The 13617-nt window shown below is 36.6% G+C and overlaps 1 protein-coding gene across 1 annotated transcript; it reads right to left on the reverse strand.

Moving 5' to 3' along the window:
* Positions 1 to 3323: 3323 nt before the first annotated feature.
* Positions 3324 to 12974, reverse strand: LOC106882731 (uncharacterized). Its single transcript, XM_014933500.3, has 7 exons — positions 12775 to 12974; positions 8115 to 8233; positions 7297 to 7484; positions 6616 to 6645; positions 5452 to 5597; positions 4795 to 4906; positions 3324 to 3751 (listed from the first exon to the last, which is right to left on the reverse strand). Exons 1-7 carry the CDS (start codon positions 12873 to 12875, stop codon positions 3680 to 3682), a joined length of 768 nt encoding a protein of 255 aa, XP_014788986.1. The 5' UTR covers positions 12876 to 12974; the 3' UTR covers positions 3324 to 3679.
* Between the last annotated feature and the right edge of the window lie 643 nt (positions 12975 to 13617).

The raw sequence follows: 13617 nt of genomic DNA on the forward strand, positions 1-13617 counted from the left end.
AAAAGACGAATCAACTATAAACTAGTGGTTTTTGTTTTTATTTGTGGTAGTGGTAGGAGGGGCGGAATGGGAAGAAGGTTTACTATGTAAAAAGAAAACTGTAAGAAAATGCCGGAAGCAACTAATTCTACAACAAAAAAACATGAAGAGTGGAATTGAAATACAATTAGCAAAATAACATTTAAAAATTCAGAAGAAAAAGAAAAAGAAGGAAAAGAAATTTGTAAGAAAAGTAAACAATCTGATGATATAAAAAGAAATTTCGCAAACGTAGCATATAATTATTGTAGAAATGTAATTAACAAAATAAAGAATAATTAACTTAATGATTTCTTAGATTAGTACGACATAGATTTTTGTTGGTGTTTTGCGGGAGGGGATTGAGCTAAAATTGGATAGATCAACCGCGCTACTTGACAAGGACTCATTTTTGCTTGCATTCGACGAGTGAGGCACGCATGGATGAATGGTTGTTCTAGCGTCTAAGCCCCGCAGTAGTTTCAGTCAAACTGTATCTCAGGCTTCATCGTTCTACTGTTTCTCGGGGCCATAAAATATATCCTTTCTACAAAAGGTATAAGACCTTAAATTTTAAGGGAGGCAGTCGATTATATTGATCCCAGTATTCACATTTTGGTGCGAGCAACATTCGATTACCTCGACCCACTGTATGACAGGTACTTTATTTTATCTGGCTTGGAAGAGTTGACATTGGGATTTGACCCACAGCACTAACGGATGTCAGTAAATAGCGTGAGCCATTTTGCTGGTGCTCCATGCATAGCAGTTTAGAAAGGCTTTGCAACACTGGTAGAGTGCCAAGAATTCTTTTAAAGACAACATATAGACGATTATATAACCGGCTCTTCGTTGGTTCCGACGACGAGGGTTCCAATTGTTGCGATCAACGGAATGGCCAGCTCGTGAAATTAATGTGCAAGAGGCTGAGTACTTCCTAGACAACGTAGTTCTCAGGAAAATTCTGCGTGGGACAGAATATAACAAGGCTGACCCTTTGGCTTTACAAGTGCAACTCATTCGGGCCAGCTGCATGGACTTCAGCAACGTGAAATAAACTGCCTTGCTCAAGGACAAAGCCACTGCGGGTATCGAACTCATAGCCTTATGATCTTGAGCCGAATACCAGAACCATTTAGCCACACACCTTCGTAATCGATTATGTAGACCAGTATTTCACTGGTATATATTTTATCGGCGTTTGAAGGATAAGATTTACAGTCGATCTCCGCAGGAATTGAAATCAAAACGGATTAGAATGAATCGAAAAACCGTAGGATATTTAATCCAAGACTCGAGTGACACTCTGAATGCTGTTCCTCGCATCAAGAATTTAGAGAGAAAATTTTCTTTGACCAAACATTCGTCGTGGGGAACAGTCGATTCGAACCATCGCCGTACACGAGTGGAACTTTATTTTATCTACACTTTATTATTTTCGCATCAGTAAGAAGAGTTATAAAATAGTCACAGCGGAATTTGAACCCACTTCTTCAACACTTGTGATTAAATACCACATGACATGTCCGATGCTCAGCCAACTTTGCCACCCCCATCCCTACACTTCACTAAGAATGACCGGAATATTACAATCCAAACGGCGTTGTAATTGCATAGTCGTTATCAGAATGGCAAAATCAGAATTCACAAATATAACAAAAACCTAAAAATATATGCAAAACTAATTAAACAGTGGATTAATTAATTATAACTATACAAACAATGTGTTTTTTTTTTAATATGAAAATATCAATGAAATCTAATTTTAAGACAAAACAGTATTTTACATTGATTGGCGTTTAGTCACCTAGACAGTTTAAATAGAAATTAACACCGCTAATTAAAACAATGTATCCATATTTGCAGAAAACTCATTGACAATTATCTTCGTCATTGTCATTATCATTATTGTTGTCGGAATGCCTCGCGTGCTTCGATTGGTTTCATGCAACTTTGTTGTATACCTCCACTGTTCTTGAAGTGCGTGCACCATTGTCATTTGCTGAATGTAGAACTGGGTTTATATACTAAGGTCAATTTCGATTGGTTGCGTTTGTTTGTTTTATTTGCGGTATTGTATTTAGCATTTCATCTGTGTTGGTTGGTTATTTTGATGGGCGGCGCTTCTGTTTCGTACGTGCCGTATGGATGGTGCCCTGAATTTTAGTGCCCCGTTGTGAATGCGTAAAGATTGTGGTGTAGGAGTTGTGCAGCGATTGTTACATTATTGGATAGCTGTTCCATAGAATTTATATAGAATTGTTTATTACATAAATGCGGTTGTATAGTATATTGTGTATATTTTATGCTTGGTACCTGGAGGTGATTCCATATAGGGTCTGCTGCTTTAGATGTGCGTCAGCATCAGTTTGCTGCGTTGGTTGTGTGTTAGTATCAATTTTATCACCTCCTGTGATAACGAAAATATTTCAATTGGCTGCAGTTTTCTTCACATCCGCCCCTGCGATAATGGCGGTCTCTCTCTTATATCGGTTATGAATGTTTTGTGCCATATCGTTCTCAGTCTACCTCTTCCTTTTCCCCTTGTGGTGGTGTCCATTTGATAACTGTCTTAAAATGGAGTTGTTCTGGTAGTCGACGTATATGATCTGCATGTCGAAATTTTCGTTCTCTGGTGATTTCGCTTGACGGTCTTATGGTGTCTCTCTTTAGAATGTCTTCAAATGTTTATGTGGTCTTGCGAATACGTTCTCAGAATCCTTTTCAAGTATCTTTAGTATAACACAAGCGGAAATCAGATATAGCCTCTAAAAGTTTCATTACCTTCGACTACGGAAAGCAGTTTGATAGATCAAATTATATTTTGCTGAGAAATGCGCAATTTGAAAATATTTTTTTGAGAAATGTTAAGTTTATTGAGGTAATGCAACTTGCAGAAAATGCCAATTCTATGTTTCAGTCGACATTTAACATAAAAACTGGAATCCTTGAAATCTAATTTCGCAGTTAAGCGTTAAATAAATTAAATGTAATTTCGCAGTTCAGGATGAAATAAATGAACATTGGCCATCATTATATAAATTTATTAAACTCCAGAATATTTAGCTCCCAGTACTATATATATATATATATATATATATATATATATATACGACATTAGAGAGTGTACGAAATATTACACTAAACAAAACATTTATTTATAGGATTAACTTAACTGTGATATATGATGTAATTTATTCCACATGTGATGTTTGCTAATTATTTATATTTTAGTGACTTGGCCTGGTTTTTGACGAGTAATATCTGATGGGCCAACCGCTGGAGAAACGCAGGAGAAACGAACATTGAGAGATAAATACGATTATTTATTAATTTCATTCGTCTTTTCCTATTTAGATAAATACATTCATAATATCTAAAGAAACAAATACAATTTCGAAATGTATAACAATATTCTATAATATGTAATGCTTTATATAATACATAGTAACATTTTATTTCGGACAGTTTTCGTTTATTCTTAAATTGTATCCTATACATATTTACTTTTAACCGTTCTTTAATGGAAGACTAGGTTTCAAGATGTGGAGGACACGAATTCCTGTATCTGCAACCAGCTAAATGCATGTGGCAGTTGACGTATACATTGATCTACCACACACACACCGGTACATATATACATAGCTATATAATCTATTGTTCATATTTCTTGATATGGACCTCGATAACGGTCACAGCATTTTATTCTATACCATATGTCTTGGAAACAATTCTGTAAAAGAAAGAATTAGAAAATTAATTGTATAGATTTTTTCGCGCTCACACACGATAGGGGGCTGGAAAATTACTAGCTTTGGATAAAAGAAAACAGGGGAAGATCAGTTAATTATGATTTCATTAAATATACTACCTTCTCCGATTCCCGCACTTTTTGCAGCGGTCCTTCAGTTTTTCTAAGCTCTATGAAAGAACTGGGCCCTTTCAGTCTCCAACCAGGCCTTCCGCGAGACCCTTAAAGTCAAGAACTTTTCAGAACCCTCGTATGTATGTGTTATATTATATCTTTACTTTTGTTTACAGGAAACGTTTTGAATATGCATATAAATGCTCATATGCTATTATACTTGTCACAGCCTAATGATATCACCTGGAGGTACCAGTTTTGTAATTGCACTGAGCTGTGCCGATATAATGTAGGGTAAATATAGTAATAATAGTAATCTTTGAATGGAGTGTATAAATATTTTAATGCGTCGCTACGCGCATTCCACACATGCTTAAGGTCATAGACCGTATTCCGGGCATGATTACAGTGCAGTCCGTAGTATCGAAGTATATCGGGTTGATCACTCGATTTATTTTCATTATTAGTATTACTATAATATTATTTGTCATATAAGTGTTCTTTATTTTATTTACGATAATACTTGACTGGTACTTCATTTCGCGGAATCGAGTACCTAGACAGACGTTATTTCATCGACCTCATTACTCGACTTGTACTCTATTTTATCGAAACGATGAAAAGTCAAGCTGACTTGATTAAATTTGAACTCAAAATGCAAAAGAACCGTAATGAAATAATTTCTGTCTTTCATTATATTACATTTTCTCCAAAGATCCCGATAATACATTATTTACACTCAATCAATTATAGCTTATTTGCTTCAAGATGAACCATTTCACAAATTAATATCGTATTTTTTTTTTACAAAGACCTCGATAAATCTGAATGACTTACTGAAACAATGGATATAGTGGGGTGATTTACACAAAATAAAAAAAAAAGCATGAAAGCAAAAATAATTTACTTACGCCTACTTGAGTAAGACAGTTGATATGTGGGATCGAATCTGAACCACGTAAACCCGAAATATAATTACAACAAGTTCCACACACGAAGTAAAGTATTACAATGGTTAATAGTCTGTAGGTTTAAAAAAAGAAGGTAAAGAAAGCAATCATTGTATCCATGAAACATCATCTCATTCATCATCATAACTATAAACAACAAATCTAGTTGGCCGTTCGGTCTGCTGGTAAAAGCAGCCAAATCGACCTGAAATTATATAAATTAGTCTTATATAACTTAGAGGATGGGTAACATCTTAGATTATTCCCCATCTACTTGTTTACAACGGTCGTGGGATTTACTTTGAAGGAGATGCATCCGTTATTTCTAGGAGGTCAGTTGACCACGTACATCTTCCGTTATTGACCAGTCGACTGAAAAATGTTGTTCAGCCCTCGGTCAGCTCTGATCGAATATATTTAGGAAATTGCTAGTGTGATTTCTGTGTCTTATTTTTTCTAGACTGTTAAACTAGTCCTTACTTATCCGGGGTAGCGACCGGGTTATATAAAACGGGTGGGTGTTATTTGAAACAGTCTGTCATTAATAATAGCAGTTTACTCAGGTATGTTGAAGTGAAGCGGGAAAACATACGGAATAAAATTTATGAGTTTTCTTACACAGTCATGATAAAAACTACGAGAGATCCGCTGGAAGGGGTGGTTGATTCATGTGGCGGAAGGGTCAGACATTGCTGAGGAATGATTCCGAGAATTAATTGCTTTGAACCACTACAAGCATCGGAAGATGTGACGTTGATTACATTCTACAAAAGAAATATAAGAAAATATTTATGGACAACAAGCGTAAATTCAATAATGCGATATGATACAGTATATATATATATATATATATATATATTTATATACCGAACGAGATCTTCACCCTTATATATATATATATATATATATACCGAATGAGATTTTTACCCTTATATATATATATATATATATATATATATATATATATATATATATATATATATACCGAATGAGATTTTTACCCTTATATATATATATATATATATATATATATATATACCGAATGAGATTTTTACCCTTATATATATATATATATATATATATATAGTGAGCACGATGCGCTTAACACTTAGCAATGCGCCTTCATATATGTATGTATGTATGTATGTATGTGTGCGTGCGTTGTTTAATAACAGTGATTCAACTCCCTCTCAATTAGAGTTTCAAAGATGAACAAACAAATCCTCATCAGATATTTGAAGACTAACGGAAAAGAATTAAAACAGATTTCGAATTGCTTCTGAATGAGAGTATTAACATTGAATCAGTTAGTTCAGATCACGTGTTTGGTATTTGGCTATCATTACTCCAACCAACTGGATTGTATTCTACTTTCACTTGTTCATTTTGAGCACACTGCGAAAGCGAAACGACACAAGGTGCGTTTCCATGCAAGAAGTTGCACCAAAAATATTGAAAATGCTATTTTTAAGCAACTTTCGACAACACAGTTTAGTGACATTCGGGTCGTTACTCCATGTCTACAGCTGATTTTGAATATAAATGGACATTATTCATCATTTAACGCGGTTTTTATCAAACCTTCAAACATATTTTGTTTACAATATACAAATTATATGTTGCTTTTCTTATTTACGTTAGTTAAATATAAAATTCTGCACTTTTTCGGTCACCTTGTCCTCTACTAAAGAGGTTTTGTTTTCGAGAATAAAATCGAAATAAAAATGCAAAATATGAACCAACATACAAATATATGATTTAAATTTAGTGAGAAAATATTACCTCAACTTCCAGCACATCGGCACGCGAGTTCTACAAACGAAAGTTTAGACAGAAACAAAACACACATTGTTAATATACAAAGGTTATGCATATGGAAATGTTTATATAAATCGAAATGTTTATATACGGAACCATTTATACGAGATTAAAAATATAATTTTTATATGGAAATAGCCATTTATGTCTTTCAGAAACAACGTTTTTATAAATATTTATGGAAAGTTAGTAAATACGGTAAAAAGATCAAAATATTTATAATAGGTTAATGGTGACAGGGAGAGGAATGTTTAAATAATGGCGGAGTGGGAGTGTGGCTTGGGGAGTGAGTGTGGCTTGGGGAGTGTGTATGAGTGTGGTGTGTTTGCGTGCAGGTGTTGTGAGCGTGTGTGTGCAGGTGTTGTGTGTTTGTGCGCGTGAGTGCGCGTGTGTTTGTGTGTGTGTGTGTGTGTGTGTGTGTGTGTGTGTGTGTGTGTGTGTGTGTGTGTTTTTGTGTTACAGTACCCGCTTGTGCGTGTACCTGTGTGTGTGCTTGAGCTTGTGTGTGTATTGCTGAGTGGGTACGTTGTGAGTTTCGTGTGTGTGTGTGTGTGTGTGTGTGTGTGTGTGTGTGTGTGTGTTGGTGAGTGTGTTCTGAGCCTCAGTGTGTGTACATATAACGTGTGTGCTTCATACAATACTCACGTATGCTATACTGTCGTCTCCTTCAAGCTGCTTGTCAGTAGTCGACAACACGAAGCAGTTACCAACCGCACATTTATCAAAAGGCGACTTCACTGAAGGATTACACAGGAAATTGAGTTGGAATGATGATGGTATGTTGTCTCTGAATAACACATCACCTTGTGGCAGTCTCACCCATATGGTGGCAACTGGTAATGAGAAAATAATGCAACTGATAGTATTAATACTACCGTTTCTCTTTTTTTTTAAGATCAAACATAATGCGTTAAATTTAAGGAATGGGTATAGTCAATTGAATGCTCCCCCCCCCCCAGTATATGTCTTTAATCAACCCTAAAAACGATGGAAGGAAAATTATACCTCACTGGGGATTGAAATCAGAACATAGAAATGTATATGCATTTTGTCTAACTTTCTGCTCTATCATTCCACCAATTTACTATTGCAAACAGTTTAGTTATATGCATTATTATCATCATTTTTATCATTATTTATAATTCACCAGAGTCGGTGCACAAGAACAGCGCATCACCGCTCCAGGTATCAGACTATGAATTAACAATTGTGCGGTCTATAATCCAACCACTTGGCTACGCAACTTCGCGTGCGCACACACACACACGCACACCTCCCTCTCCCTCTCCCTATATATATATATATATATATATATATACGCACACGCATTACGCAGCCATACTGAAATATATGTCTGACTGATATATTATAAATCTGGTTAGCAAGAGAGAGAGTAGCGTTGAGAGAGAGCGTAATAGAGCGTGTCAAAGAGATACAACGATTCTTACAGAGAAATAACTAACCTGTGATGCTGTCGTTCAGATGTGGTTCTGTAGATTTCAAATAATCCGGATGGGCAACCAGGAAATTGTTCGTTGTTGTATTTGTGGGACACGCGATTTCATTATTGTATAACCATAACCTCCAACACATAAATGAACAAAACAATAGAATACATCAAATACTGAGAGAGAGAGAGAGAGAGAGAGAGAGAGAGAGAGAGAGAGAGAGAGAGAGAGAGAGAGAGTGACAGAGCGTAAAGGAATAATGTGGACACTGAGTTTATATCCTGTTTTGGTGACCAGATGACGAAAGCAGGGTGAACATAACGCCACGGAACCCTCGGCCCTTTAGGACACTCCGGCATTGCAAGAAGGTCTGCAGCGATCATAGAAATTGTCCACCCCACTTAGAGAAACTTAGAAACGCCGACAACAACGCTGACAAGTACATGACAAACTAAGGGTTTCTTTCCCTCTTTTTATTTACTGATAGAAGGAATGTGTGACATGCTGTCTCTCTCCAAGATTTTTTTCGTGTAATTTAAGTGACTTGGCAACAAAGTCAAAAGGCAAATACAAGTCCCGTATTCGCCACTGTGGGAGCTTACGCTTTGCCCCATAACACTGCTATACACGCTTTTCAATTAAGATTCTCTCTCTCTCTCTCTTTCACACACACACACTCACATTTATTGAAGTACAAACAAGTAATGTGGTGTAGAATGACCGAGGACAACTAGTTTAGACTTTGAACGTCCCAGCTTCACAATTAATCCAGTGTAGTCGGCTATGCGTCAAACTGACAAATATATATGATACGACTGACGGGAACAGCATCTTTGATTTGCACGCAAGCGTGTGTTTGGCAATTATAAAAGGCGACATATTTAAAGAAAAGTATATGAAGTTATTTAATGCACTACCTTCTCCATCATTTGGAGATAAGTATAAATATAATAATAAAAAATAATAATCATTCTCAACATAACCACAAAGGGAGATATCAGTCGATTATATCGAACGCAGGACTCAGCGTTATTTATCGACTCTTAAATGGTGTGTAAAGTAGAACCAGGCAGGATTCGAACTCAGATCGTATATAATTAATCTGATGCTCAATCGATTATCAAATTAATAAATCATAACTGACACAAAGACAGGTTATTTGTTTACTTATGTATTTGAAGGAGGGGAAACGGTCGGTTATAACGACTAATACGCGACAGATACCTTATTTCATCAACCCCCGCAAGGATGAAATGTAAATCGACCTCCCATGGAATTTAAGCCCAGAGTCTGAAGAACTGTAATTGAATACTGCAAAACAATTTGTCCGATATTAACGATTCTGTCAATCACCAACCTAAATTATTCTGTTAATAAACTTCTCTTCGTCAATCGGCTGCAACAGAAGAGCGTCTCATAAGGTTGCGACGCGAATATCTGTCCCGGATTATCTTCAGAAGATCATTAATTTCACTTCTATTTCTGCCAATAACATCAAAATAGCTGAGTGGGTTTTGTGTTGTGTGTGCAGAAGTCTCCAAAATCTATCATCCTGGATGGCCTAGTGTTCAGTTCGATAGAAGTAGCTCGTAAAGCTGTCCTCGTGTTGAACAACAAGTGTACCGATGGGTGGAACGTGTCCATAAATCTCCTCGCTGGTTTTGTGCTCACGTCATTAAAGGGCCGGTGAGTGTAATATAAACAGGACCTTGAAGATTCCTTTTTCACAGTTCAGGCCTGGATTCCAACGAGAATGTAAAGAGAATGCTGTTCTCTACACATGAGCTGAAGAAAGCAAACCTTTCTACTGCTCTTAAATAATTTTGCAATTTCAAAACGACACTTCATTTCATCTTCATGTGTTCTTAATTAACAAATAAAATAGAATATATGTGAAAATGTATTTATTGATTCCTAAATTTGGCCCAAAGATGTTTAATGGGGGTGGAGTAGATATACAATTTATTCAATTGGTGACATCACTGGTAGCTATTTCTCATTAATTTTATCGATCCTAAAACCATAGAAAGACGAACTCGCTTCCAGCAGGATTTTAATTTTTTAATTGATAAAACAGAAAGGTAGTATTACATACATAAAGACAGTTTGAGGCGTCTGCAGTTAAATCTGGCACTCTACTACTTGGAGGAATTCTGATTTACCATTTTTAATGTAGGATTATGATTGATAATCATCTTAAAATTGCAACTTAATCCAAAGTCGTCTCTGATCGTGCATTTCAATATCAAGAGTTTAAGTCATTACTTGGCGTTTTAATTTTCTAAAACATAAGGGTAATAAAATCTTTGTGGTGAAAGGGCGCAGAATTGTGGCGGAGGGACGCAAATATTGGGACGAAAAGCTTTGCACAGAAGGAAATATCCACAAAATTTGTAGCCTTTTCTCTCTCCATGAGGTAAGCGAAAGCTATTCCGAAAGTCTGTTGATCTGAGATTAAACTTGACTAGTAAAACAAGTGTCATGGTAAAAATTTGCCGTAATAAGCGTGCCAGTTGTGACCATCTATATAAATTTTCAATGAACCAATTTATGAAATGCGTACTAAATTTAAGACGCTGTGGTTTGGTGCACAATTGATCAATTTCTTACGGATCCTTTCTAAGATCGAAGTTTGGAGTTCGAATTTTTAAGGAAAACTAAACTTGCTTGGATTGGAGTATAAAAACTAAAGAGACACACAAACCAACATATTAAGGGAGTTCATTCGACATCTGCCATTTAAACATGCCATCAGTTTTCCGATGGGTGGGGTTTTAATTCAAAACGCAAAGGGCCAAAACTAAATATCACAAGATATTTTGTCCGCTACTCTGAGAGTTATTGCTCTGCCATGGTTCAAATTTTGGCACACAGCCAGCAATTTTAAAGGGAGGTGGTTAGTTGATTACGGGTGTGCTCAATTGGTACTTATTATATCGACCCCGAAGATATGACAGACAAAGTAGACTTCAGCATCATTTGAACTCGGAACGTAAAGGCAAGGAATAAATGCTGCGGAGCATTTTTTTGTCTGGCACAGTAACGAAATCCGCCAGTTCGCCGTATTAATTAAACTTAGCTTTTTGTCACAAGGCCAGTAAATTCAAGGAAGGGGCAAATATTTTGTATCGATCCGAGTGAACAATTGGTACTTATTTAATCAAGCAGGAAAGGATGGAAGGCAAGGCTGACTTCGGCGCCATTTGAACTTAGAACGTAAATCTGAAAGAAATGCTAACATTTTGTCCGATGAGCTAACGATTCTGCCAGCCCACCACTAATAATAATTATAATAATAATTAGCAAGCCGGACGAAATGCTTATCGGTATTTCGCCTGACGCTACAATCTGAGTTCAAATCCCGCCGAGGTCGACTTCACCTTTCATCCTTTCGGGATTGATAAATTAAGTACCAGTTGAAAGCTGGGATCGATGTTATCGACTCATCCCCTCTCCCAAACCTGCTGCCCTTGTGGCAAAATTTGAAACCATTAATATTATTATATTACCTCCGCCTTAGCGAAGGCGGTTGTATCTTTTTCAGTTGTGTTTGTCTGTTTGTCCGTGGACAGGATATCTCAAGAACTGCTGGGTGGATTCGGATAAAACTTTCAGGGATGTTTGGCCTCGTGGCTGGCACAAACTGATTAGATTTTGGGATTGATCCCGTACTGGACAAGGATTCTGGATTATTTTTTCCTGTATTTTTTTTTTTTTTTACTTAATTTTTGAGAGCGTTCAAGTTCACTTTTAGTATTCTCATTTGTGAAAGCAGTCGAGTTTATTTCAGATATTCTCATTTTAAAAATCATCTCTAGCTAATCTTTGAGAGGACGTTGGTGTTGCCTTGGCGAAGGTTTGCGCTCTCTGAGTGCTCTTGTTATTAGACTAATCTCTTGAGATGGAAATTTTGCACTTATTTCTTATCAAACACTGTCGGTTGTCAAAACAGTTTCGAAAGAAAGGAGAGACTGAGTTGTTTTATCCAATCCTTTACAATGCTTCCTTCGCCCCTATGAACCAACTAGGTTCACAGGGGCGACACACGAACTGCTAGAAATAGGAGCTAAGCCTCAAAGTATATACCGTATTTGATGGCTGAAAAAGCGCACGGACATATTAGATATATTCTAATTTCAGCGGCTTATATTCTGAAATATAATTACTTCGGTCGGGGTCATTCTATAACCCCCGCAGACACAGCTTATTACTTTTTGAAAAATGCCGTGAATTACGGTACTAACCATTTTAAAAAGAGATGATGACATGTAAATCCGCGGTACACTTAGCCAGAACAGTCACACACATATATTACATATGAAGGGATGCTGAAAAGTCTCGGGCGTTGGGAAAAAGAAAATACAGGAGGATCAGTTAATTATGATTTTTTTTTTCAACATATTCCCCTCTCTGATTCTTATTCATACAGTCATTGCAGGGGTCCTTCAGTTTTAAGTCCTTTAAAAGAACTCGGAAGTTTGGACCTCCAACCAACCCTTCCGCGACACCCCTAACACCAGGAACATTTCAGCACCCTCTCGTATACATATATACGTTTTTATATCTACTCAATAATGATTGACGTGGGGCTCAGCAATAAAACACAAAGATAACTTGGAAATTATTATTATAGATAATTATAGAAAGCTTGGCTAATAATTCTAGATTGACTTACCTTTCTGTTAAAGAATGAAAGTTGTTGAGTGAAAAAGCTTGGCTAAAGGCAGGCTTTAATAGCAAAGTCGAATAAACGAATAACTTTAAACAGTAATCCATGGTTCTGGCCGACAACTGTTAAACTAACACCATAAACTTAGCACCAAAGAGTGGAGTGATGTAAAAAGTACCTCTTCTACAAGAGAGCTATATATATGTGTGTGAGTGTGTGTATTATATATATATATATATATATATATATATATATATAATACACACACACGTACATGCATATATTTATTTACACATGTGTGTGTGAGTTTAATTGCGGTTATTCTTAGGTCAAAAACAATACCAATGCTTTGCTTATGAACTTTGACCTAATGACCCTCCCACCTCTCTCTATTCAGAACCTAATGTATCAACTGCCGAACGGTCAATTTGAAAGAATCGAAATCGAATTTTATCAACCTTTGCTTGAGATTTCTTCAAAAAATTCTCTAAATTGTAAATATTAGCCAGTCTCTAAATATATATTGGGTAGGGAGGCGCAATGGCCCAGTGGTTACAGCAGTAGACTGGCGGTTGTGCGATCGTGGTTTCGATTCCCAGATCGAGCGTTGCGAGTGTTTATTGAGCAAAAATAACTGAAGTTTCACGAGACTCCGGCACGGGGTGGTGGCGAACCCTGCTGTACTCTTTTACCACAACTTTCACTCTTTCTTCCTGTTTCTGTTGTACCAGTATTTCAAAGGGCCAGCCTTGTCACACTCTGTGTCACGTTGAATCTCCCCGAGAATTATGTTAAGGGTACACGTGTCTGTGGAGTACTCAGCGCTTACACATTAATTTCACGAGCAGG

This window comes from Octopus bimaculoides, chromosome 15, assembly GCF_046866305.1.
Source record: "Octopus bimaculoides isolate indiv1 chromosome 15, ASM4686630v1, whole genome shotgun sequence".
NCBI lineage: Eukaryota > Metazoa > Mollusca > Cephalopoda > Octopoda > Octopodidae > Octopus > Octopus bimaculoides.